Here is a 27,981-nt window from a genome sequence, read left to right as displayed (position 1 = left end):
GTTGAGGACTTCAATGCCAGTGTACAGCAGTTGAAACTGTTAAAGTGAAATAAGGCATGGAAAGATAGGTGGAGAAGGCTCAACATCAGCATAGGTTTTATTCAGGAGAAGAAACCAGTGGAGAGGTCTCCATAAAGAGAGCTACAGCCCACTGCTGTTTACAGACTGGAGTATTTATGGGAGGGTAGTGGGAAAGGCTAGGAAATTTTTGTGATGGGCTTGTTGCTAGGGGCAGCTAAGGGAGATAAGTGGTGATTAGGTCAGTTGGTTACTCAACTGACTCTGCCCCTGGTGGCAATGGTATAAGGTAAATTGCTGTTATTCTTTGGGGCCAGGAGTGATTTTTCCAGTTAAGTGGTAGAGTGTTTCCAGGTAAGCTCCCCACAAGGGGAAGGCTGTATGTTCATAATAGGTGGTCCTTCTGTTCACCCTAACATTCCTGCCTTTAAAATTAAAAAAAATGTATATGTATATAAAAGGGACATCGATATTCTGTTTTACTACTGCCTTCTGAGGTGGGGCATTGAGGTTTCTTAAGGGGCAAGGTCTTCTTGTTTTAGATGGATGCAGCAGGACCATTGGAGAAACAGGATCAAGTTGATCTCCATTTCGGTAGTTCCTGGAAGAAAGCCTGGAGCCCCTGAGAAACAAAACAAGAAAGTGTTAGAAAGAGACAAGGTCTGATAGTTAGCAAAATGAGGAAAAAAATAAGGGGTCCCAGCAGAGGGAAGACCCATGGCATTCACTTAGCCCAGGAAGGCTACTGTCCCCACCTGTCTGTTGTCAGAGATTGGTAGCACATTCCTGAAGTCTCTTAACAGCATTGTGAACAATCCTGGACTGGTTGACATAAAAGCATCATTCTTCCTGTAAGAAAAGACACACTCTCCCCGTTTTAGTAGTCAGGAGATCAAAAACTCAACAGTTTTAGAGGACTTCTCCTGCCAAGGGCTTAAGTTTATTTTGGAGGTATTGGGTCACAGAGTGAACTCCTGACTATGGGGTAAAGGATAATTGGGTGAGGTCAATGAGTGTTTTTAGGTGAGAGCTATTGAAGAGAGTGAGGAAAATATAGGTTAGGGTATCTGAGCATTGTCTCCAGGGTTGGCCTTTGGCTACAAAGTAGCTCAGGCATTGTTGGCGAGGTATCAGTGGATATGGCTGAGGGGCTTGAAAAGCATAAGGGATCATGTAGATGAAAGAACTGGGATCTGGGGACAAAAGGGTGCATAGTTAAACACCCCCAACCACAGGTGTGTTCTGATTGATCATTGTCTCAGTCTGAGGGTTCTAAGAGGGGTTCCAGAGAAGTTCTTATTGCTGTCATTACTTCAGGGGAACAATCTGCTTCTATGAGATAATTAATCCTGCTCCAGGGTGCAGCCTCATCATCATTGGCAATTGTCCTTATTTGGAGGGGTAGTCTGTCCTGCAAGTCTCCACTTTTCCTTATGGAGAGCTTCAGTCCCTTGTTCTAAAGATGTTATTGATCATTCCTGTCCTTCCTTAATTCCAAGGTGATTGCAGGAGAGAATGGCTCAGAGCAAAAGAGGCACAAAATGGAGGCCAAGATGCTAGGCTTTTTCCTGCATTTAGTTAATTTATGGGCCCGAGTAAGGAGTCAGTGCTTTTCAGCAAAACCAGTTTAAGAACCTCTTATAATTTTTTACAATTGAAAAATTTTTTTTAATCTTGAGGCATTTAGAGATTTTTGACCAGTGATAAATTAGTACAGGAGAAAGACACAGATAACTGACAGCTAAGTCAAAAGTACTTGTTTAAGTCTAAAACATATAATATTATTATAAAGCAGAATACAGAAGTAGTGTAAGTCAGAAGACACCCAGTTAAATAAACTGTGTAGGGAAATCCATTTTAAAATAACTCTATGAGCATGGACTACTAAAAAGATATGGTTGGAGCCAGCAGAAATAGTTATTTCTTGGCCTTGGCCAAAAAATATGAATTTGCTTTCTGTCAGAGGTGCTTGCAAGGGCTTGGATGTATAGTAGCCATGTATAGATCACTTCTTTAAAACCTCTTGACTTTAGTAACTTCGTGAGATCTGGCTCAGGGACTCCATCTGGATTGTGACAGCTTTCTCCCCTTGTCTCCAAACTATTTGTCTCTGAAGAGGTTTTTCTGGGGAAAAGATTTTGCCAATTAACCAATCTGGTTAGTGAAAAAGTCCCTTGACACCAGGAGGAGCTTTTTCCTGGATGTTCTGATCTGATCCTATGTTGGAGGAAAAGCAATAGGCAGGTCAGGTGCCAGTAAAACCTGCCTGACCAAATTGTTAGTAACAAAAAAAGATTAAGAAGAATTAGACTTACCTGACATCATTTTTAATTATGTATGTCCTACAAATGATGTCCTGACGTCTTAAAAAATGCTGTAGAATGCCAACAGATAACAGTTAAAAGTTTCACAAGGAAAATACAAAAAGCTAACAAAAGCAAATATTTAAAAGACTGACAAATAAGTACCTGTTAGAGTAATTTCCATGCTTTTGATTGCAAATGCTCCAGAGATGGACCCCGACTGAGAATGATAAGACTTAGAAAAGCCATGGTTAAAATACTGAAAAGCAGTTTACCAATTATAAGAACATCTAGTTATTTTATAGCATACAATATTTTAGGAAAATAATTATGACCGACAGCATTACAACAGCAACACTAAATACTCCTGGCTACAATTAGTAACACATGGAAACAAATCTACAAAATCTAGCATCACTGACAGTTTTAATTTGGGAAACATCTATATGGAAAAGGTTTCTTCCTAAGCTTTATATTTTAAAAGGCTTATACATATTTGGGGAGTATAAATACATTACAAAGGAGCCAGGAACAACTAGCTACATGGATGTTAGAAATACATACCAATTTAGCATTTTTCTTGGAGTAAAATTTAGAATTTTGGCTAGGTAAGATAATAGGTATACAGCACTGACAAAAGTGAAAACTTTAGATCTCTTACAAATTAGGGGGACAGTGCTTGTGATTCCCAAATAATCTTATTTCTTAATGTACAAATGCATCTCATAGATACAGTAACCCTCATCTGGCTAAGACAAAAATAGGCTAGGTTTTAAATAGTAAGATTGACCAAATAGTGGGGTATTTTCTGAATGTTAGTGATTACAAACAGCAGAACTGCCAAATGTTTTGACCATTTTTATATGTTAAAGGTTTAGATGTCATGCATTTGAATAAGAGTCTTAGCTGGTCACTGTGTATGTACTAAACTGGCACATTTTTAACTCTGCAAATGTTTGTATGATATTTAGATAAAGTCTAGACACATAACTTGACATACTTTTAGTCACAAATATATAAGGGAATTGATTTAGAATTACTTAGAATAATAGTTGTTTTACTACACAGTTAGAAGGTGGTCATTTAAAAGACTTTTATATGAACAGATACTTAAATGAATTCTGATTTAGTTTCCTAAGTCATCAAAAATTTGAGAGCAACAGAAAGCATGAGCAATTATAAATTCTTTAAGCCAGTTTCTTGCAAATATTACTCAGAGCCAAACAATATTAAAATATCCTTGTTATTATAGACATAGAGAATAAAATTTTAGTTTCAATAGGTACGCTAAATTTTGACCTTAGACATTTTTTTCGTAATTTTTAAATTATATTCAACTTAATCACATACATAAGCTTTTGATAAACTTTTAGACTTTTAAATTTATACTTTGAAATGATTTTTACAAAATTTTGAGTTTAGACAACATTTTGTTTCTTTTGTTAAATAAAATACTCTATTAGTCTTATATTTTAATATAGGCCTAGGAAGAAAGGCAATCTAAAACTGTTTCCCTATATAATAAGCAATTTATAAAAACATTTGTTAAAAGATCCAATTATAAAAGAATTGAATGTAAGTTACATTTATAACAGGATGAAACAGGTCAAGGTTACTGTCCATAATATAATGCTTGTATTTTAGTGAGAGCTGGTTGACATAAAAATATTGAAAAACTGTTTTTTCTTAACTGTAGCAGAAGAAGAGTTGGGGAGAGAATAGAAGCCTTTAATTTCTTTACATTAGCTGTATAATAAGAATCATCCTAAAGATGTTCACATACACACATATTTGAAAGAGTTAGGCACGTCACACATGTCAATTCTAGTCTACATAGATTCAAGAGCTCAAGAACATGTAAAAATTAGCTAAGTGGCCATAAGTACATTGATCAACTATTTTTCAAAACTTTAGGAGCAGATTGAGATGTGTCCTATTCTGTTCTTTTAGGACTCCTTTTGGGCAGCTTGATAGCTAATGCAAGAGTCAGCTCTAGGAAAGTGTTTTGAGTCAGTTTCTGTCTCCAGTAAGACTGTTGCCAAAGCTATTAGATTTTAGTCTCTAATAAGTCAATCATCATAGATACACAATTGACAAACACAAAATTCACACAATGAAACACAAAAAACAATTACATTAATTCCGAGTGCACTCTTAGACACTGTCTTTCTCTTTTCTAGCAGACTAGTCAGCTAGAATTCTCCCTAGGTGGCAGATGTTCTTGTCAATGGTTATTATTGTCCAATTTATATTGGGACCAAATGGATTTTGGTCCATTTTTGTAGAGAAGGCTGTAAGTAATCCCCATAGTGTTTCTATCTGGTAGGACAGACATATCAGAGGGCAGGAGTGTCCTTTCTACCAACTGATAGTCTATGATATGCCTCTGAGGCAGTGCTCCTGAATTTTTCTAAGTGTTCCTAGAAAATAGCACACGAATCCACCCAGTTGGTAGATGGAAGGAGTGTCTTGCCCAGCACTGGGGCTCCTGAGACAAGAGTCCTGCACTCTGACAGTCAATGTAAGAGAAACCCGGAAAGGGGAAAATTCACCAAAATTGAAGGTTGTTGTTGGATGGGGGTCAGCAATGGGATGTGGTCCCTGATGGAGCTGTCAAAGAAAGGGCGGGAGTGATTAAGTGATGAAAAGGGAGAGAGAAGCAGCAGGGGACAGGAGAGGACAACTCTAGTCTCTGCTCAGGGTCTGGAAGTTAGCCCAGAAGAGCTGTTCCTGCCTACTGCTTCACAGGTTACAAGAGCAGAGAGCTGAGAGTTGAGTCTACAAGTACCACCCCAGCTTTCAGTACCAGATGTTAGACTGAAAAAAGGCATGGAAGGATAGTTGGGAGTTCAGTGTCAGAAAAGGCTTAATATTTGGGAGGAGAAATCCGTGGAGGGGTCTCCATCAAGAGATAGAGCCCCTTGTCACTTATAGACTGGTGGCGGGGGGGGGGGAGAGGTAGTGGGAAAGTGCTGGGAAGCCAGTTAGGCCAGGAAAATTTTTGTGATGGGCTTATCGCTAGGGGTAGCTAAAGGAGATAAGTGGTGATTAGGTCAGTTGGTTGCTCAATTGACTCTTGACCCTGGTGACAATAGCATAAGGTGGATTTCTCATTCTTTGGGGCCAGATGTGATTTTTCCAGTAAGTGGTGGGGTGTTTCCAGCAAGCTGCATACAAGGGGAAGGGGATATTGTCTAAAATGGCAGTCTTTATGTTCACCCTAATAGATAAAATTACTCAAACCCAGGTGTCAGGTATACAAAAGAACAAACAATACCATCAATCAACTAAATCTAACTGACATTTATAGATTTCTCAGAAATGCACATTCTATTCAATATCCTAGGTTATTCAATAAATGTTGACCAATTTAAAATGATTGAAATCATGCAAAATATTTTCTCTGACTATAATGGAATCAAATGAGAAACTGAAAAATGATAGAACAAGTCTCCAAACACTTAGAAATTAAATATGTTTCTATCTAAGTAATCCATGGGTCAAAGAGGAAGTTCCAAAATGTTATTAATAAAATTAAAACTACAACCTATCAAAATTTGTGGGCTGCAATAGGCAGATGTGGTGGCACAAACTTGTTACCCCTGTACTAGGGAGGCTGAGGCAGGAGGATTACACTTTTGAGACTGGCCTGGGTTTCACAGCAAGACTCTGTCTCAAAAAACAGAAAGAAACAAAAACAAATCTGTGGGTTTCAGCTAATGTGGTGTTGAGAGAGAAATTTATAGCACTAAATGCTTACATTAGAAATGAGAAAATATGTTAATCAGTGAGCTAAATTCCTACCTCAAAAGACTGAAAAGAAGGAAAGTAAACATAAAAGTGGAAAAAAGAGATCTGAAAACACAAAAGTGGAAAAATAAAGGGAAATGATGGAATACTGAGATCTGGTGTAACATAGGGAACTTATGGGATACAGGCAACTGGTGGAATATAGACAACTGGTGGAATACAAAGAATGGCTGGGAACTTGTAGGTTACAGAGTTCTGTAGAATTGATGGAATACAGAAATATGGTGGAAGACAGAGAATCAAGCTGAATCCAGAAAAAATTTAAAAATATGAGAAAATCCTGGATTGTAGATATCTGGTGGAATACAGAAAATTTATGAAATACAGGGAATTGTTGTAATACAGAAATATAGCTGAATACAGAGAACAAGCAAAAATAAAGTTACAAAAATTAGACACATATTTGGAAATGAATGAATACAGCGATCTGGTGGAATAGAGAACTGGTGAATACAGGGCCCTGAAGGAATACTGGTAACTTTTCATATATAGAGAAGTGGGGTGATGTTGGGATCTTGAAGAATACAGAGAACTGGTGGAATTCAGAAATCTTGAGGAAGGCAACAATCTGTTGGAATCCAAAGAACTTGTTGTGTCCAGAGACCAGCTGGAACACAGTGATCAGATGGCATACAGCAAACTGATACAATGCAGACATTTGGTGGAATACAAAGAAGAGCTAGAACATAAGGATCTGATGGAATGCAGGGAACTTGTATTATCCAGAGTTCTGTTGGAAGACCAGAAATTATTAGAATACAAAAATATATTTGAAGAGAAATAAGATGCTGAATCCAAGAGTTCAAAAAATATGGGAAAATGATGGATTACATATCTGTGGCATACACAGGCAGTTGAAAGCAGTCAACTGGTGAAATACAGATAATAGCAGAAGTACAGAGACATGGTGGGATACTGGAATATGGTGGAATCCAGAGTAGTGATGGAACAGAGATCGGGTTGACATAAGGGAACTAGTGGAACACAGGTAAATGTTGTAATAGAGAAATTTAGTTGGATACAGGGAATAGGTGAATACAAATATTGGGAAAATATAGGGAAATGATATCATACACTGATCTGGTAGAACATACAAGACTGGTGGGATACATGCAACTGGCATAATATACAAATTGGGGAAAATACAGAGATGTGGTATAATGCAGCATGAGGTAGAATACAGAGAACTGCAAGAAAAAAGGGATCTAGTTGAATTCAGGGAACTGATGGAATACATGGGTCTGGTGGAGTCTCTGGAATTTGTGTAATACAGAAATCTGTGTGAATACAGAGAACTGGTGGATACAAATACTTGCCAAATATGGGGACATGATGGAATAACAGAGGTCTGGTGGAATAGAGAGAATTGGTGAGTACAGGGAACTGGATGAATATGGATAGTTTTTCAAATACAGAGAAGTGGTGTGATATCAAGATCTGGAAGAATATAGAAAACTGGTGGTATATAGAGAACAGGCAGAAAGTAGTGATCTGTTGGAATCCCAAGTACTGGTTGTATCCAGTAACTGGCTGGAACACAGGGATCAGATGGCACACAGCAAATTGATGGAATTCAGACATTGGTAGAGTCCCAGGAATTATTTTAATAGAGAAATCTTGTATATCACAGAGAACTTGTTGAATACAAGTAGTAATATGGGAAATTGATGGTATAGTATAGACTTTGGTGAAATACAGAGTGCTGGTGGAAGACAGAGAACTTATATAACACAATAGGTGAAATATAAAGGACTGGTAAGATTTAGGGACCAAGTAGAATACATAAAATGAGTGGATCACAAGATCTAGTAGAACACAGGGACCTTGTGGAGTATGTAGAATTAATGGAATCCAGAGAACTGGTGGAACACAGGGATTTGGTGGACAACCAGGAAGTGGCAGAATATATGTGATTGTTGTAATACAGCAATCTGGATGAATATAAACAACTGGTGGAATACATGAGACTGGTGTTACACCCAAATTGTCAAATATAGAGATCTAGTAGAATACAGACACATAATAGTTGAAATAAAGGCAACTGGTGGAATAAAGATAATAGGAAAAAATATGAATAACTGCTGAAATACAGAGACATGGTGAAATAGAGGGATATGGTGGAATCCAATGACTTGCTAGAACACAGGGATAGGGTGGTACTCAGGGAACTGAATGAACATAGTAAATTATTGTAATATAGAAATCAGATTGGATACAGAGAATACAAACATGGAAACCTATGGAGAAATGATGTAATAAAGAGATCTGGTGGAATACAGGAATCTGGTGGGAAAAATGCAGCTAGTGGAATACATACATCTGCAGGAATACAGATATGTAGTATAATACAGCACATGGTGGTATACAGAGAACTGTTGGAACACAAAGATCTGGTTGAATTTAGGGGACAGGTGGAATAAGTATAGTGGAATCCCAGAAATTGTGTAATACAGAAGTCTGTTTGAATACAGAGAACTGGTGAATATAAATACCGGACAAATATGAGTTATGATGAAAAACAGATTTAGTGGAATACAGAAAAATGGTAAATACAGGGATCTGGATTATTAATATAGGTACTTTTCAAATACAAAGAAGTGAAGTGGCATCTGGGCTTAGAAGAATACAGAAAACTGGTGAAATACTTAAGACTTGCAGGTAACAATGATCTATTGAAATCCAAAGTGTTGGCTCTGTCTAGAGACCAGGGTGAACACAGTGATCAGAAGGCATAAAACAGGCTAGTGGAATGCAGACGTGTATTGGAGTACAAAGACCAGCTGGAATGCAAGGATTTGATGGATGCAGGAAACTTGTGTAATGCAGAGATCTGTTGGAAGACCAGGAATAGTTAAAAATCAAAGGTATGTTGGAAGGTAAATAAGAGCCTGTAAAAAATTTTTAAAAATATGGGAAAATGATTACAGAAATTTGGTGCAATACACAGATGGTAGAAATAAAGACACTGACAATAGGGGAAATACAGAGATCTACTGAAATAGAAACATATAGAACACAGGAATATGGTGGAATCCAAAGAACTGAAACAGAATTGTTGAACTCAGAGAACTGGTGGAATACAAGATATTTTTGTAACAATTTGAGACAGGGCAAGATGGCAGATTATTCACATCCCTGAATCCCTGCGGCACGTAACTACCCTGAAGAAGAAAGACATTGGGGACCCCAAAGGACACCCACAATGTTCCATAACCAGTGAGAAGCAAAGCTCTCTTCAAATTCAAAAACAGAGAAGCAACTAATTACATGAAAGAACAATTCGCTGGTCAGTGCTCCCAATCCCATGCCTCTGAAGGCTCCATGCAGTTCCAGTCCTCCATGATCCATAGTAAGTCCTGCTTCCCAGCACACACAGAGTCTTTGAGGTCCACACTCCCCCCTGCTCCATGACCCACCACACCATGCCCTGAAATGCTGGGGGAAACCTGTTCCTCTGTACAAGCAGACCCGAGAGCCCCTGCCTGCTCTGCAGGCACCAGAAGGCATGACCCTAATAGCTTTGTTCTCCCATACCCATAGTGACTGCTCTGCTTAGCACCTGAAAGTCTGCACCCTTATACCAGCATCCACTGCCTAACAGGTACCAGAAGGCACAAGCCCACAGGATTTGTTGCCCCACAAGCATCTGGCAACTTGCTACTCAGCACTGGGAAACCCACTGTCACACACAAGCAGATCCCAGGCTCCATTCTTTGCTACTTTGAGGGTGCCTGGAGGCTAGCCTCCTCATGGTGCACAGAGGCCTAGTGCTTCCCACTGCACCAACCCACAGGACCCCATTCCCGCCAAACAGCAGGACCACCAGTTCCTCCACCAAGCAGTAATCTGCTACTCTGTGAGTGGTGCCAGGAGGTCTGCCTCCCCATGGAGGCCCAACACTCCCCACCTTGTCTACCTGCTCATTGGAAAGTCCATGCTCCATATAGAGCAGGAACAAGCATGAGCTCCTCCACTGAGGGGAGGAAAGCTGTAATCTTCACCACAAGAATCTTCTATGGCACATGGTATAAGGTTTACAGTGTGCCTAACTCTGAGGAAAGCTCCTGGAACTCTAGGAGAAAAACCTGACATGCTCAACATGGGTACCTGTGAATGAGGACTTTCCCTGAGATGGGCAAACATAGGACCCTTTGCAGTGAAACCCTCCAAGGTACTGTAGTCACTGGAATCTTCTGTTAGTGAGGTCATGTAGCAAAAGCTGCCTCTGAGCATTACTATAGACTGTAACTACTGGGACTGGAAGAGGGGAAAGCTGCAACAGATGATGGCATGAGACTGGCAAATTGACAAGAGACCCAGTTTAGATCTCCAAACACCCCCTTCTCCCCAACATCAGTCACACTCCAGAGATAGATACCAGTCAGACTGCCATCTAGTGGACTGAAAGACTCAATCACGAAGTGGGGGGGGGTAAACATAAGTTGCTCTCAAGAGCACTAGAAAATATGCAATCTTTTAATGTACAATTTGTGTTTATTGCAGACAAGACTGCCTATGTACATTTTATATTCATCTACCTATAAAATTTTGCACTGTGTACTCAAACAGCAGTTATCCATTCTTGCACCCCAGTATTCTCTCAAGCTCTATCCTCCACCATTCTCACTTTGGGCCATCATCACAGGAGAGCATTTCAGTCTTTAACCGTAAACCACTTCTTCTTCTACTCATTTTTTTAATCACTCTTCCCATCCCACACTTTCCATCCAACAATAACCACACTCTCTCCCTGGCTCTTAACTTTCCCTTTTACTGTTCATGCACACACAATCCTTCTTCACTACCAATACTATTAGTGGTTAAAATGAACCCCAGATCAATGTGTCCATATCTAACTGTCCATCTGTTTAATTTCCTCTGTTGTTATATCTCCGTTCTCACCTATCCCAATATCTACTGACTCTCCTCATCACATCCCAGTCTTCTTAATCATCCCCTTCTAATACCCAAGCTACCATCCCTTTCTGCTACATAAACTTCTCATCTCATACAACCCAGTAGACCTGACCCTCTGTCTCAAACTTTAAATGCAAGAAGGTCATGGAAAGATGTATTTCAGGTCCTAAAGTGTCAACCTAGACTAGTCTATTCAGCAAAACTATCCTTCCTAATTGAAGGAAAAATTAAAACCTTTCACAGCAAGGAAAAACTAAAGGAATTCATGACTACCAAGTCAGAAAATACTTAAAGGACTCACACACAGAAGAAGAAACTAGAGTGAGACAAGAAAATGCAAGGAAGAATAAACCCTTTTGACTATGCAGACCAATGAACAAAGAATAGGTAAAAAGTGAACAACAGGGGAATAAAAATGGCTAGAAACACTACCCAACTCACAATACTGACACTGAATATAAATGACCTTAATGCTCCAATCAAAAGACATGGGATAGCAAACTGGCTAAAAAAACAAGACCCAACCATATGTTGCTTACAACAGACTCACTCTAATGAAAATAACTAAACACTAGCTTAAAGTCAAGTGGTGGAAAAGTTTTTCCAAGCAAATAGACCACATAAACAAGCAGGAGTAGCTATGCTCAATATCTGACAATGTGGACCTCAGACTGAAATCAGTCAGCGAGATAATGAAGGTCACTTCATATTAATTAAAGAACCCAATTAATCAAGAAAAATATCAATTCTTAACATTTATGCACCAAGCATAGAGGCACACATCTACATTAAGAAAACTCTAATGGACTAAGAGCACAGGTAGACACTAACAGTGATTGTGGGAGACCTGATTACTCCACTGTCACCAATAGATAGGTCATCCAGGCAAAAGATAGACAAAGAAATTTCAGAGCTACTACACGTTAGACCAAATGGACATAATAGAAATCTACAGAGTATTTCACCCAATAACCAGGCAATACACATTCTTTTCTGTAGCTCATGGAATGTTCTCCAAAATAGATCATATTTTAAGACTTAAAGCAAGTATCAACAAATTCAAGAAATTGAGATAACCATCTGTATCATATCAGATCACATCAGAAAAAGACTAGACCTCACAACAAAAGAAACCACAGAAAATATTTAAACACAGAAATTACTTGAACAACACACTGATGAATGACCAGTGGGTGACTGAAGGAATAAGGGAAAAAATAAAAAAGTTCCTAGAATCAAAAAAAAAAATGAAAATGCAACCTACCACAATCTGGGACACAACAAAAGCTGTGTTAAAGGGAAAATTTATAGCTATAAATGCCTACATTAAAAAAGAGACAGATACTTACTTCTCAAACAACCTAAAGATGTACCTTAAGATTCTAGAAAAACAAGAACAAACCAAACACAAAACAGCAGATGGAGAGAAATAACAAAGCTCAGAGCTGAGATCAGTGAGATCGAGACAAAAAACAAAACAAAACAAAACAACCACTAGACTAAGAATCAAAGAAAGAAAAAGCTATTTTTCTGAATAGATTAATGAGGTAGAACAATCCACTAGACAACATGACAAAACAGGAAGAAAAAGACACAGATTAAGAAAATCAGAGATGAAAAAGGGGACATGAACACAAATACTAATGAAATCCAGAGGATCACTGTGCAGAACTTTGAAAACTTATAATGAAGTAAATGAGAAAATCCACATAAAATGGATAAATTTCTACATGCATGTAACCAATGAAACTGAAGCAAAAAGATACTAGCCATGTAAATAGATCTACAACAAGCAATGACATTGAAGCAGTAATAAAGAGACTTTCTACAAATAAGAGTCCAGGACAGGATGGATCCACAGCCACATATTATTAAACTTTTAAAGAAGCAAGAGTACCAATAATCCTCAAAGTTTCAAGGAAATAGAAAAGAAAGGAACACTACCAAACTTATTCTATGAACTTACATTAATAATAATGTAATCATTAGTAATATAATCATTTATTATACTCATTCTCAAATCCAATAAAGATGTAAGCAAAACAAAGAATTATGGAATAATATCTTTAATGAAAAAAAGATACACAGATTCTCAACAAAATATAGGCAAATAGAATTCAACAACACACTAAAAAGAACATACAAAATGAACAAGTAGGTTTCATTCCAGGGATGAAAACAGGTTGAACATACATAAATGAAAGAATACAACACCAAATAAAAAGGAGCAAGGACTAACAACAAAAGAAGCTCTCAGAACATCAAGAAAATGCCTTGACAAAATTCAACACTACTTTATGAACAAATCAGAGGTTTGAAACATCACAAAGTTACAAGCATCATGTTAAGTAAAAGAAAAAAGGCAAATTAATGGGAGTTTGGAATGAAGGAGCCTGAAGAAAAGAGCAACTGGTGGAGATTGAGTAACTGGCATAATAAAAGTGGGAAGGAATAGAAAACTACTGGAGTCCAAGAGAAAGATCATGTACTCAAGTCTACTACAATAAAGTAATCCACTTGAACACACTCACATGGCGCAGTACTGAAATGAGGAAATGAAGGAAAAAGGTGGATACATGAAATGGGTAAGAAATACTTGAGGTGGAACTAGGGATCTCTTGGATTGTGGAAAAGCAGCACAAGCCTTCATGGTGGTGGATCTAGGGAGGAGAAGGAAGGCAGAGTAGTGGAAGACCACACCGAATAAGTGTAATACAGAATGTGGATGAAGACGGACACTGGAGGAACACACACACAAGATGAAGTATAGCAGAGTGGTGGAACACAGCTCTCTAGTGCATGTCAGGGAAAGGATTGAAGCCACCTTCAGTGGATTCACATGACATGGGCACACGGAGGACTAGAGAGAACTGCAGGACCACAGGGCACTGAAGAAGTTGAGAGAACCAGTGAAATACAGGGACACTGGTAAAATAATGACACTTGGTGCGACACAGAAATCTCCTTGTGTACAAAGAAACGGAGAGTACATGTCTTATGAAAATGTGGAGATACAATGGAATAACAGGCTGGTGTGTTACAGAGAGGTAGGAGGACAGAAAAGTAAAGGGGGAAATTCCCTCCTCACATGTGCAAAAGTGCTGGCTAGGTACTTAGAGAACAGGTGAAATACAGTGAACAGGTGACACGCATAAGTGGGAAACACACACACTTAGCCTGGAACAAGGGACCTCTTGGAATAGGGGGCGGTCAGGCCAAGTCTTCCTGGTGGCGGATCTCAGGCAGCGGGCGGAAGGCAGAGAAGCCCTGGACCGCACCGAGTAGGTGTAATACAGAAATCTGGTGGAAGACAGACTTTTGGTGGAACACACGCACGTGGTGATGTCCAGGAGAGTGCTGGAACGGAGGTCGCCCGTCCATGTCTGGGAAAGGGTTGAAGCCACCCTTTGGCCGCCGGTGCAGGGACCGCAGCGTGCGGACATCCAGGCAAACGCCGCCAATGGCCGAATGGGAGTAGAAGGGAGTAGAATGGGAGTAGAAGGGCAAACGACGGGACACGGTGGGACGCAGAGATCTGGTGAAGGACAGACAAGCATATGGAGTCCAGAGACAGGGAGGAACGCTCTTACCTTATCACAGACGGAGAGGCTGTGGCATGTGAGGATCTGGAAGAGGACGCGCAACCGGAGGAGTGTGGCCAACTCGCAGGCAACGGCAACGTGTGCTCATCCACGGTGGTAGCTGTGTCCTTGGACCTCGCTGACCTCAGGGAACAGGTGGCACGGCACAGACTTCTGGAGGGCAGGCATCCGTTGGGAGGCCCAGGAATTGGTGTGACACGGGAATCCCGGGGATTACAGAGAGCTCGTGGAGTACAAACATGGTGGCAATACAGGAGGTAGATCGGGTACATAGTTTGGGGGTTTACAGCGTGGTGGTGCAACACAGGGAACGGTGGCTAGACCACAACCCCGTGCGTACAGGGTACCGGTGAACAAACAGATGTCCCGGCGTACATGAAATGGGAGGTTCACAGAGATCAGGGAAGTTACAGGCATCACGGGGAGTACAAAGAGTAAGGGGAATTGACAGGGACGTTGGAACAAAGGACCCCTTAGACCAACAGCAGCTGGTGGAGCACGGGGGATTGGCATCACAAACGTCCGGACGACTACGGAGAACGGCTGGCGTCCGGGGGAACGCTCGCGTCGGCCAATCCTGTCCTTTACAGCGCATCCAGTTGAACACGGGCACGTGGTGGATCAGAGAGAGCTGCAGGAACACAGGGCCCTGAACAAGTTCGCAGAACCGGTGCGATGCAGGGGCTCCGGCGGGATAGCGAGACTCCGTGCGACGCAGAAATCTCGTTGTCTACAGAGAACCGGGGAGCACAAGTCTTCTCAAACTGTGGGGATACGGTGGAATACCGGGGCCCGGTGGATCACAGAGAACGCAGGAAGACAGAGAAGTGAAGGGGACACGTCCCTTCTCGTCTGCGCAAAAGTGCCTGCCGTCCCACGGGGATCGGGAAGGATTCGGAGAAGTGGCGGAGCTCAGCGGTCTTGTGGATGACTGTTGCCTGTGGGAAACCAAAGTGCTTCTTGTATCCCGGGGACAGCTGTGGCAGAGCGTCAGGTTGCACACAGGGAACGGGCAGATAGTGGACATCTGGTGGACCCGCAGGGTGCGACGTAGTCCAGGGCTGCCGTAGACGACGTAGAGCTTGGTGAATACAAGTACCGGTGGAGTACAGGGAGGTGGGGAGGTACAGAGTGGGTTGGAACACAGACGGCCGGTGGAGCACCGGGGGCTTTGGGTCTACAGCAAGGGGTTGTAAATACACAGCCAGTGAAATACAGGGATCTGGTGGAATACATGAAGCGGGTAGGATACAGAGATGTGGGCGTGGGGCTGGGGGAAGGATGGATCTCGCAGAACGCAGAGGATCAGCAGAATCCTTCGCGGTTGGGCATCCCAGGAAGAGTGCAGACAGCAGAGCGGCGGTGGACCGCACGGAAGAGTTGCAATACAGAATCCTGGTGGAAGACGGGGGTGTGGTGGAACACACGCACCTCGTGCCGTCCAGGGAAGTGCCGGAACACGGGTGTCTGGAGGAACTCGGCGACGGGGTTGAAGACGTCCTTCCGGTGGCGATCCAGGACTCCTGGGCAGCCAACATCCGGGTAAAGACCGCAAAGGCCGACTATGAATGGGGGGCCAACAAGCGGTAGGATGGATGACAGAGATCGGGTGGGGTCCAGACGAAGGTGTGGAGTCCAGCGATCGGGAGGAATACACTTACCTCATCAGAGACAGAGAAGTGGTGGGATGTGAGGACCTGGCAGAGCACAAACAACCGGAGGAACTTGGAGAATGTGCAGACAACAGCAACGTGTGGTCATCCATCGCGGCCGCGGTGTCCCGTGACCTCGCTGGAGGCAGGGATCGGGTGGCACACAGCAAACTGCTGGCGTGCAGAAATCCAGTGGAGTCCCACGAGATTGTGATGATAGAGGAACCTTGGAGAAGACACAGAGCTTGTGGAATACAAACTTTGCAGCGATACAGGAAACTGGTGCTGTACACGGTTTGGGGGCCCACAGGCAACGGTGGGTACACAACAGGCCGAGGAATACAGAGCATGGGAGGGAAAACAGAGGCACTGGAGCACTGAACGAGGGAGGCTCACAGAGACTAGGGAGGTACAGGCATCGTGGGGAATACAAAGAACGAGGGCAACCGAGGGGACCGTTGGAACGAGTGCTTCTTCCCAAGAAGCACAGGAACTGCTGGAGTGTGGGGAACTGGCCTCGGAAACACATCAGGATGAGTACAGGGACGGGGCCGAGTCCTGGAGCATGCCCTTGTCGACCGGTCTCGTGGAATGCAGCGATCCAGCTGCGCACGGGCACGTGGTGGAATGGAGAGAACTGCAGGAACGCTGTGCCCTGGTGAAATGCGGGGAGCTGGTGGAATCCACGGGTGTGGGGCTTTATCGGGAATTGGGGTGACACAGAAAAAAGGGTGGCATACAGAGAACGGGGGAATACAATTCTTGGCAAACGATGGGGATACAATGCAATCCGGGGGTCTGGCGGAGCACACAGAACTGGGGCGTACAGAGAACGGGAGGGGGCAGTCTACATGTGGCCTGCGGAGAGGTGCCCCTCCACGAGGATCTGGAAGAGTACAGAAGAAGGCTGGAACTCGGCCATCTAGCGGATGGCTGCCATCTGTTGGAATCCAACGTGCGGCCTGCATCCCGGGACAGCGCAAAGATCTTATCAAGGTGCCCCCCGGTCAACGGGCGGATACCGGACATGTGGCCGAGTTGCAGGATGCCGTGGAGCACAGAACTCCCGTAGATCACATGCAGCTTGTTGGGCAGGGACAGTGGTGATGTACCCGTGATGAGGGTACACGGAGGTTGTTGCCATGCAGGCTGCCGGTGGGATACAGGGAACTTTGCCAATCCAACGCCCGCTGCTCCGTAGGGAACCGGTGAAACACAGGGAACAGGTGGACGCATCCAGCGGGTAGCACACAGACTTGGGCTGGAACAAGGGATCTCTTGGAATAGGGGGCGGTCAGGCCAAGTCTTCCTGGTGGCGGATCTCAGGCAGCGGGCGGAAGGCAGAGAAGCCCTGGACCGCACCGAGTAGGTGTAATACAGAAATCTGGTGGAAGACAGACTTTTGGTGGAACACACGCACGTGGTGATGTCCAGGAGAGTGCTGGAACGGAGGTCGCCCGTCCACGTCCGGGAAAGGGTTGAAGCCACCCTTTGGCCGCCGGTGCAGGGACCGCAGCGTGCGGACATCCAGGCAAACGCCGCCAACGGCCGACTGGGAGTAGAAGGGCAAACGACGGGACACGGTGGGACGCAGAGATCTGGTGAAGGACAGACAAGCGTATGGAGTCCAGAGACAGGGAGGAACGCTCTTACCTTATCACAGACGGAGAGGCTGTGGCATGTGAGGATCTGGAAGAGGACGCGCAACCGGAGGAGTGTGGCCAACTCGCAGGCAACGGCAACGTGTGCTCATCCACGGTGGTAGCTGTGTCCTTGGACCTCGCTGACCTCAGGGAACAGGTGGCACGGCACAGACTTCTGGAGGGCAGGCATCCGTTGGGAGGCCCAGGAATTGGTGTGACACGGGAATCCCGGGGATTACAGAGAGCTCGTGGAGTACAAACATGGTGGCAATACAGGAGGTAGATCGGGTACATAGTTTGGGGGTTTACAGCGTGGTGGTGCAACACAGGGAACGGTGGCTAGACCACAACCCCGTGCGTACAGGGTACCGGTGAACAAACAGATGTCCCGGCGTACATGAAATGGGAGGTTCACAGAGATCAGGGAAGTTACAGGCATCACGGGGAGTACAAAGAGTAAGGGGAATTGACAGGGACGTTGGAACAAAGGACCCCTTAGACCAACAGCAGCTGGTGGAGCACGGGGGATTGGCATCACAAACGTCCGGACGACTACGGAGAACGGCTGGCGTCCGGGGGAACGCTCGCGTCGGCCAATCCTGTCCTTTACAGCGCATCCAGTTGAACACGGGCACGTGGTGGATCAGAGAGAGCTGCAGGAACACAGGGCCCTGAACAAGTTCGCAGAACCGGTGCGATGCAGGGGCTCCGGCGGGATAGCGAGACTCCGTGCGACGCAGAAATCTCGTTGTCTACAGAGAACCGGGGAGCACAAGTCTTCTCAAACTGTGGGGATACGGTGGAATACCGGGGCCCGGTGGATCACAGAGAACGCAGGAAGACAGAGAAGTGAAGGGGACACGTCCCTTCTCGTCTGCGCAAAAGTGCCTGCCGTCCCACGGGGATCGGGAAGGATTCGGAGAAGTGGCGGAGCTCAGCGGTCTTGTGGATGACTGTTGCCTGTGGGAAACCAAAGTGCTTCTTGTATCCCGGGGACAGCTGTGGCAGAGCGTCAGGTTGCACACAGGGAACGGGCAGATAGTGGACATCTGGTGGACCCGCAGGGTGCGACGTAGTCCAGGGCTGCCGTAGACGACGTAGAGCTTGGTGAATACAAGTACCGGTGGAGTACAGGGAGGTGGGGAGGTACAGAGTGGGTTGGAACACAGACGGCCGGTGGAGCACCGGGGGCTTTGGGTCTACAGCAAGGGGTTGTAAATACACAGCCAGTGAAATACAGGGATCTGGTGGAATACATGAAGCGGGTAGGATACAGAGATGTGGGCGTGGGGCTGGGGGAAGGATGGATCTCGCAGAACGCAGAGGATCAGCAGAATCCTTCGCGGTTGGGCATCCCAGGAAGAGTGCAGACAGCAGAGCGGCGGTGGACCGCACGGAAGAGTTGCAATACAGAATCCTGGTGGAAGACGGGGGTGTGGTGGAACACACGCACCTCGTGCCGTCCAGGGAAGTGCCGGAACACGGGTGTCTGGAGGAACTCGGCGACGGGGTTGAAGACGTCCTTCCGGTGGCGATCCAGGACTCCTGGGCAGCCAACATCCGGGTAAAGACCGCAAAGGCCGACTATGAATGGGGGGCCAACAAGCGGTAGGATGGATGACAGAGATCGGGTGGGGTCCAGACGAAGGTGTGGAGTCCAGCGATCGGGAGGAATACACTTACCTCATCAGAGACAGAGAAGTGGTGGGATGTGAGGACCTGGCAGAGCACAAACAACCGGAGGAACTTGGAGAATGTGCAGACAACAGCAACGTGTGGTCATCCATCGCGGCCGCGGTGTCCCGTGACCTCGCTGGAGGCAGGGATCGGGTGGCACACAGCAAACTGCTGGCGTGCAGAAATCCAGTGGAGTCCCACGAGATTGTGATGATAGAGGAACCTTGGAGAAGACACAGAGCTTGTGGAATACAAACTTTGCAGCGATACAGGAAACTGGTGCTGTACACGGTTTGGGGGCCCACAGGCAACGGTGGGTACACAACAGGCCGAGGAATACAGAGCATGGGAGGGAAAACAGAGGCACTGGAGCACTGAACGAGGGAGGCTCACAGAGACTAGGGAGGTACAGGCATCGTGGGGAATACAAAGAACGAGGGCAACCGAGGGGACCGTTGGAACGAGTGCTTCTTCCCAAGAAGCACAGGAACTGCTGGAGTGTGGGGAACTGGCCTCGGAAACACATCAGGATGAGTACAGGGACGGGGCCGAGTCCTGGAGCATGCCCTTGTCGACCGGTCTCGTGGAATGCAGCGATCCAGCTGCGCACGGGCACGTGGTGGAATGGAGAGAACTGCAGGAACGCTGTGCCCTGGTGAAATGCGGGGAGCTGGTGGAATCCACGGGTGTGGGGCTTTATCGGGAATTGGGGTGACACAGAAAAAAGGGTGGCATACAGAGAACGGGGGAATACAATTCTTGGCAAACGATGGGGATACAATGCAATCCGGGGGTCTGGCGGAGCACACAGAACTGGGGCGTACAGAGAACGGGAGGGGGCAGTCTACATGTGGCCTGCGGAGAGGTGCCCCTCCACAAGGATCTGGAAGAGTACAGAAGAAGGCTGGAACTCGGCCATCTAGCGGATGGCTGCCATCTGTTGGAATCCAACGTGCGGCCTGCATCCCGGGACAGCGCAAAGATCTTATCAAGGTGCCCCCCGGTCAACGGGCGGATACCGGACATGTGGCCGAGTTGCAGGATGCCGTGGAGCACAGAACTCCCGTAGATCACATGCAGCTTGTTGGGCAGGGACAGTGGTGATGTACCCGTGATGAGGGTACACGGAGGTTGTTGCCATGCAGGCTGCCGGTGGGATACAGGGAACTTTGCCAATCCAACGCCCGCTGCTCCGTAGGGAACCGGTGAAACACAGGGAACAGGTGGACGCATCCAGCGGGTAGCACACAGACTTGGGCTGGAACAAGGGATCTCTTGGAATAGGGGGCGGTCAGGCCAAGTCTTCCTGGTGGCGGATCTCAGGCAGCGGGCGGAAGGCAGAGAAGCCCTGGACCGCACCGAGTAGGTGTAATACAGAAATCTGGTGGAAGACAGACTTTTGGTGGAACACACGCACGTGGTGATGTCCAGGAGAGTGCTGGAACGGAGGTCGCCCGTCCACGTCCGGGAAAGGGTTGAAGCCACCCTTTGGCCGCCGGTGCAGGGACCGCAGCGTGCGGACATCCAGGCAAACGCCGCCAACGGCCGACTGGGAGTAGAAGGGCAAACGACGGGACACGGTGGGACGCAGAGATCTGGTGAAGGACAGACAAGCGTATGGAGTCCAGAGACAGGGAGGAACGCTCTTACCTTATCACAGACGGAGAGGCTGTGGCATGTGAGGATCTGGAAGAGGACGCGCAACCGGAGGAGTGTGGCCAACTCGCAGGCAACGGCAACGTGTGCTCATCCACGGTGGTAGCTGTGTCCTTGGACCTCGCTGACCTCAGGGAACAGGTGGCACGGCACAGACTTCTGGAGGGCAGGCATCCGTTGGGAGGCCCAGGAATTGGTGTGACACGGGAATCCCGGGGATTACAGAGAGCTCGTGGAGTACAAACATGGTGGCAATACAGGAGGTAGATCGGGTACATAGTTTGGGGGTTTACAGCGTGGTGGTGCAACACAGGGAACGGTGGCTAGACCACAACCCCGTGCGTACAGGGTACCGGTGAACAAACAGATGTCCCGGCGTACATGAAATGGGAGGTTCACAGAGATCAGGGAAGTTACAGGCATCACGGGGAGTACAAAGAGTAAGGGGAATTGACAGGGACGTTGGAACAAAGGACCCCTTAGACCAACAGCAGCTGGTGGAGCACGGGGGATTGGCATCACAAACGTCCGGACGACTACGGAGAACGGCTGGCGTCCGGGGGAACGCTCGCGTCGGCCAATCCTGTCCTTTACAGCGCATCCAGTTGAACACGGGCACGTGGTGGATCAGAGAGAGCTGCAGGAACACAGGGCCCTGAACAAGTTCGCAGAACCGGTGCGATGCAGGGGCTCCGGCGGGATAGCGAGACTCCGTGCGACGCAGAAATCTCGTTGTCTACAGAGAACCGGGGAGCACAAGTCTTCTCAAACTGTGGGGATACGGTGGAATACCGGGGCCCGGTGGATCACAGAGAACGCAGGAAGACAGAGAAGTGAAGGGGACACGTCCCTTCTCGTCTGCGCAAAAGTGCCTGCCGTCCCACGGGGATCGGGAAGGATTCGGAGAAGTGGCGGAGCTCAGCGGTCTTGTGGATGACTGTTGCCTGTGGGAAACCAAAGTGCTTCTTGTATCCCGGGGACAGCTGTGGCAGAGCGTCAGGTTGCACACAGGGAACGGGCAGATAGTGGACATCTGGTGGACCCGCAGGGTGCGACGTAGTCCAGGGCTGCCGTAGACGACGTAGAGCTTGGTGAATACAAGTACCGGTGGAGTACAGGGAGGTGGGGAGGTACAGAGTGGGTTGGAACACAGACGGCCGGTGGAGCACCGGGGGCTTTGGGTCTACAGCAAGGGGTTGTAAATACACAGCCAGTGAAATACAGGGATCTGGTGGAATACATGAAGCGGGTAGGATACAGAGATGTGGGCGTGGGGCTGGGGGAAGGATGGATCTCGCAGAACGCAGAGGATCAGCAGAATCCTTCGCGGTTGGGCATCCCAGGAAGAGTGCAGATTGGAGATCGGGTTCGACTGCACAAAATAGTTGTTACACAGAAACATTGTTGAAGAGAGATGTATTTCATTTCACACGGAATTTTTGTAGTCTTAATATGCTGGAATACACGTATCTGTTTAAATCAGGGAACCGGCTGACATCATCTTGTGTCATCTTGTTGGACTGTTGTCAGTGAATAGCTAAGCAGTTGAACACTCACGGTGGAATAGAGAGAACTGAATGATCACAGCGTCTGTTGTGAAGTTTGTGGATCGTTGGATGACCTGGCTGTGGTAGAATAACGAGAATCATTGTTATACTGAAATCTCATCTTTTGCATGTATGGGGAATGCAATTCTTTTAAAAAGAAGGGGATAGATTATAATAGAGGTTTCTAGTGGAATACACAGCATTGGCAAATACACAGAACAGAAATGGTGCATTTACTTTTGGCCTGAGGGAACTTTCTGTTATATGAGGATCTGGAAGAACACAGTAAATTGGTAGAATTCAGTGCCATTATGGCTACTGGTATATGCTGGAATCAAAAGTGCTTCTTGTATCCCAATGATAGCTACATACTGTAAATTTGAACACAATTTGTGGACATCTTGTGGAGTTTCAGGATGCATGTACTACAGAATTCTTGTAGTTTACATGTAACTTTTTGAATATTATCATGTGGAATACAAAGCATTATGAATCAATGGGGTGTGAAACCAATGATCTGAACAGTAACAGGAACTTGTGGAATAGAGAGAACTGTCATCATAAAGACATGTAGAATTCAGAGTACTTGTGGAGTCCAAGAGAATGGTGGTGCACTGTAATGTCTTTGACTATTGCAATTCTGTTCAGACAGGCCCATGGTGGAATTGAAAGAACTGCATTAACACAGGCCCTAGTAAAATTGGGGAACTGGTGAAATACATGTGTTTTGTGGACTATTGAGAATCAGTTTCTTGTAGATATGTGGTTGTATAGAAAAATTGGTGAGTACAATTCTGGTCCAACTATGGGTATACCATGAAATAAAGTGGCATGGAGAATACAGAGAATTATGGGGACATGTTAATTTTCATCTGCATTAATATGTTGCGATATGAAATCTAGAAGTGTATTGAAAATGGTGGAACTCTGTGATCTTGTGGATTTCTCCTATCTGTTGGAATAAAAGTGGTGCTTATATTAAAAGTACAGCTACACACAGGTGATAACTGGTTGACTGTGGATATCTGGTGGAATGAAGAATATGATGTAGTACAAAACTCCCATGGATGACGCAAAGCTTGTTGAATACTAACATTGATGAACACAGGGAGATAACTGTATATAGAGTATGTTGGAATACACACTGCTGGTGGAATACAGGGAAGTTTTGGAATTTTACAATTGGTGGTTAACACAGAACCAGTGAACTACAGTGATCTGTTAGAATAAAAAAATTGGTAGAATACAGATATGTGGTTGAACAAGGGAACTCCTGCAATATAATTAGTGGAATCTATTGTGCTGGAGGATCCCATGCATTATGTAGAACATAGTGAAGTGGTGGGCATCACAGAATAGCTGTAATATAGATACACTGTTGAAGACAGAGATTGGTAGAATACACATACATAGTGGAGTCTAGGAAAGTGCTGGAATACAGGTGTTGGTAGTCAGGGGTTGGGTTGAAAACATCTGTTGGGTGCAGTACTAGGACTGGTAACATGGCAACATTTGGTTGAATATAGTGAAGTGCTGATTATGAATAGAGGCCAACAAGTGATATGATCGAATTCAGAGGTGTGGTAAAATACAGAGAAGCCCACTGAACATTCCACCAGGAGGAATACACTTCCTTATCAAATGCAGAGAAGTGGTGGGATATGAAGATCTGGAAGAGTACAAACAATCAGACAAATATGGAGAATCTGCAGACAACAGCAATCTGTGGCATTCAATGTAGTGGCTGTGAACAGTGGTAAGGTTGAATTCAGGGATCAGGTAGCACACACAACAAACTCCTTGAGTACATACTTTGGATGGAGTCCCAGGAATTTTTATGACACAGAAATCTTGTAAGTTACAGACATCTAGTGGAAGACAAATATTGCAGCAATAAAGGAAATTGGTGGTATACATAATTTGGGGGTTGACAGAGTGGTGGTGGAAGAATACAGAAAACTGGTGAACTCAGAGGGCTTGTGGATAACTGTTATCTCTTGGAATCAAAAGATCTTTGGATGCAAGATTGCTGCTTGCATCCAAAGGATAGCTGAAACACAGGGTCTCATCGCACAAAGCCACGTGGCAGATTCTGGACATCTGGTGAAGTTCAGGATATGATATTGAAGTCTTGTAGGTGACACAGGGCTTGGTGAATACAAATGGTGGAATACAGAGAAATGATGGTATACAGAATACGTTGGGATATAGTGTACTGGTGTAATACAGGGAAATTTTGGAATACACCAGGTGGTAGTAAATACTGAACCAGTGACATACAGGGATCTCAGGTAATACATAAAAGGGGTAGAATACAGAGATGTGATGAAACACTGAATCTTGTGAAATATGGAAAATTAGTGGAGTCTGGCTTGCTGGTGGTTTCCAGGTATCCTGTAGAACAGAAGGAAGTGGCGGACCATAGATAATATTTGTAGTAAAGAAATCTGGTTGCAGACAGAGAACTGGGGCATAATTCTTGGCCATATATGAGAATAACTTTACTCTTTACACATAATCTGAAGGCAATTATATCCAACGTGTCAGACAATTTTACACATGAAACAAGGCATAGTGTGTAATTTTCCTCATGTTGTGATATGTCAATAGTCCCAAAGTGAAATTTTGAAGCAGTTCCTATTTTAGTGTCAGGGAGCTCAATCTCCATTCACAGTGTGTGCAACCCACATCACAATCCAGCTTTAGAACCTCTAAATATCATTCCAACACATCCCTGGTGCTGGTGTTCATTCAATTCTATCTTCACACCCAGCCACAGGCAAGCACTAATTTAACTTTTATCTCCCATACAATGTGCATTTTTTGCACATTCCATATATACAGAATCATACTCTATGGTCTATTCTGTTTTCTTTAATACAGAATATTTCTGAGATTCATCCATGAGATAACATTTTGTCAGTAGTTCACTACTCTTTATTGTCAACTTATATTAGACTGTGTGGAAACACTACACTTTTTTATTCATTCATAAGCTGGTAGACATTTGAATTGATTGCAGTTTTTAACCACTACAAAACAATAATGCTATGAACATTTGTGTTCAAACATACAAGTCTTTGCTTGAACATATGATTTTTAGTGTTCTTGGGAGCAGTTCTGGAAGGTGAAAGATCCAAAAGGGCCAGCAGATTTGGTGTCAGGTGATGGTTTCATACATTGTTCCCTTGGGCCTATTTTATAAAACAGGGCACTAATCCCATTACCCCTAATCACTTTTGGGGTATAGACTGCAACATATGAATGTGGAGGTCATAAACATTCATAGTATAGCACATATGGTAAATTTATGTTAACTCTATAAAGAAACTGCCAAACTGTTTTCCAAAGTGATCGTACCATTTTCCATTTTCATCAGCAATTTATGTTGTTGCAGTTGTGCCAATTTGGTATTATTCATCTTTTTGAGGACAGCAAATTCCCATGGGTATATAGTGACATCTCTTTGTAGTTTTAGCTTTCATTTTTCTTATGATTAATGGTGTTGAATATTTTTGATTGCTTATTACCATTTACATGACTCTCTTGTTGAAATGCCTAGTCTTTGATCCATTTGTAAATTGGATTTCTCAGTTCTTCTTTTTGAGTTGTATTCTTTATACATCTAGATACACAGCTTTTTTATCAGTAGATATATGATTTGCAAATATTTTCGCAGTGTTTGGCTTCATTTCCTTAATGGTGTCTTTTCATTTTTTTCTTTTATGTTTATGCCTTTGGCGTTATATATAAGAATTCTTTGCCTAACCAAAAATTTAAAAGTTTTGTCCTAGAAGTTTTATAGGTTTAGAACATTTAGGCACATAGTCAATTTTGAGCTAATTTTTTGTACACAGTGTGAAGAAGGGTCTAAGTGTGTGTGTTGAAAAAATACATTTTGCATTAGTTTCCTATGGCTTCTGTAATAAATCAACACAAATTAGTGGCTTACAACAACAGAACACTACTGTTCTAGAGACCAGAGTCTGAAATCAAGGGGTCAGAAAGGCTAACCAACATTCCTAAGGACTGCTTTATCTGTCTCACATGAATTTTGATATGTTGTATTTAATTTTATTCAGTACATAACATTTAAAAAGTTCTTTGTGCATTTATTTGATCCATGGTTTATTTAGAAGTATGCTGGTTAATTAACTGGTTCTTGGGGCTGTTTTCAATTTTCTTGCAATTGTGGATCTCTAATTTTATTGTTGTGGCCAGGTAACACTTTTTTGATTTCAATCTTTCAAAATTTATTGGGACTTGTTACATGGCCCAACTTGTGATCTAACTTGGAAAACATTTCACATGCACTTGAAAAGACTACTGTGAAATCTACAGGCAAAGTGCTCAATAAATGTAAGTTTGTCCAAGTTGGTTGTTAGCATTGTTCATGTGTCCTATAGTCTTACCAAATTTCTTTCTGGTTGTTCTATCAATTATTTAGAGTGGGTTATTCAAATCCCCAGTTCTTATTGTTACATTATCTACTCTTTTTCAGTTTTGCTTTGCATATTCTAGGAATCTGTTTTTAGGGGTGTCTATACATTTGTGTTTGTCTATAGTAAATGTCTCTGTTTTAAAGTACATTACTTGCCTAATATTAATACTTGTCATTCCAGCTGTCTCTTAAAATTTGTATCAGGATAAATTAATTGTACAAAGGGGTTTCATTATATTTACAACTTGCTTATAATGTACTGTGTTCAAATTCACTACAGATTTCTACATTACTCCTTAACCAACTTCTTCTTCCCCCTGCCTTTTAAACATTTTTTGGTGGGCTTCATTCTGCTGTTTTCATAATACATATAATGTACTTCTATAATATTCATCCACTCCTTATCATCTTTTTTCCTCCTGCTACCTGCTGGTTCCCCACCCCGCCCCAGAACAGTCTCCCTTCTACAATCATATTATTGCTGTTTAAGGTCTAGATTCTGCATATGAGAACACAGAATACTTGTCTCTCTTTGGCTTATGTCATTTAACATGACATTTAATCTCTGGTTTCATCCATATTCCTAAAAATGACAAATTCATTCTTCTTTATAGCTGAATAATACTCCATTGTATTTATGTACCGCATTATCTTTATCTAATCATCAGTTGTTGGGCACCTAGGCTAGTTCCTTATCTTGGGTATTACAAATAGT

At 44.1% G+C, this 27,981-nt stretch overlaps 1 protein-coding gene and 1 long non-coding RNA gene across 2 annotated transcripts; both read right to left on the bottom strand.

The window, feature by feature from the left end:
- Positions 1–11: 11 nt before the first annotated feature.
- Positions 12–13,039, bottom strand: LOC141415540 (uncharacterized). Its single transcript, XR_012440509.1, has 4 exons — positions 2,487–13,039; positions 2,334–2,392; positions 774–867; positions 12–640 (listed from the first exon to the last, which is right to left on the bottom strand). It is a non-coding gene; the product is annotated as an uncharacterized lncRNA (long non-coding RNA).
- A 2,788-nt stretch (positions 13,040–15,827) lies between these two features.
- On the bottom strand, positions 15,828–16,652 carry LOC141415539 (uncharacterized). Its single transcript, XM_074052358.1, has 2 exons — positions 16,312–16,652; positions 15,828–16,212 (listed from the first exon to the last, which is right to left on the bottom strand). Exons 1-2 carry the CDS (start codon positions 16,650–16,652, stop codon positions 15,828–15,830), a joined length of 726 nt encoding a protein of 241 aa, XP_073908459.1.
- Positions 16,653–27,981: the final 11,329 nt, after the last annotated feature.

This window comes from Castor canadensis, chromosome 13 (genome assembly GCF_047511655.1).
Source record: "Castor canadensis chromosome 13, mCasCan1.hap1v2, whole genome shotgun sequence".
Lineage (NCBI taxonomy): Eukaryota > Metazoa > Chordata > Mammalia > Rodentia > Castoridae > Castor > Castor canadensis.
Note: the sequence above shows the minus strand (reverse complement) of the source record. Positions and strands in the feature narration are given on the sequence as shown.

What these genes read in the sequence shown, in the direction of transcription:
- LOC141415539 (XM_074052358.1), bottom strand. Translation starts at nt 16,652, where the DNA reads ATGCTCTGTATTCCTCGGCCTGTTGTGTACCCACCGTTGCCTGTGGGC. An exon ending in ACTTCTCTGTCTCTGATGAG is followed by an intron (nt 16,213 to 16,311) that starts GTAAGTGTATTC and finishes CCCCATTCATAG; the next exon opens with TCGGCCTTTGCGGTCTTTAC.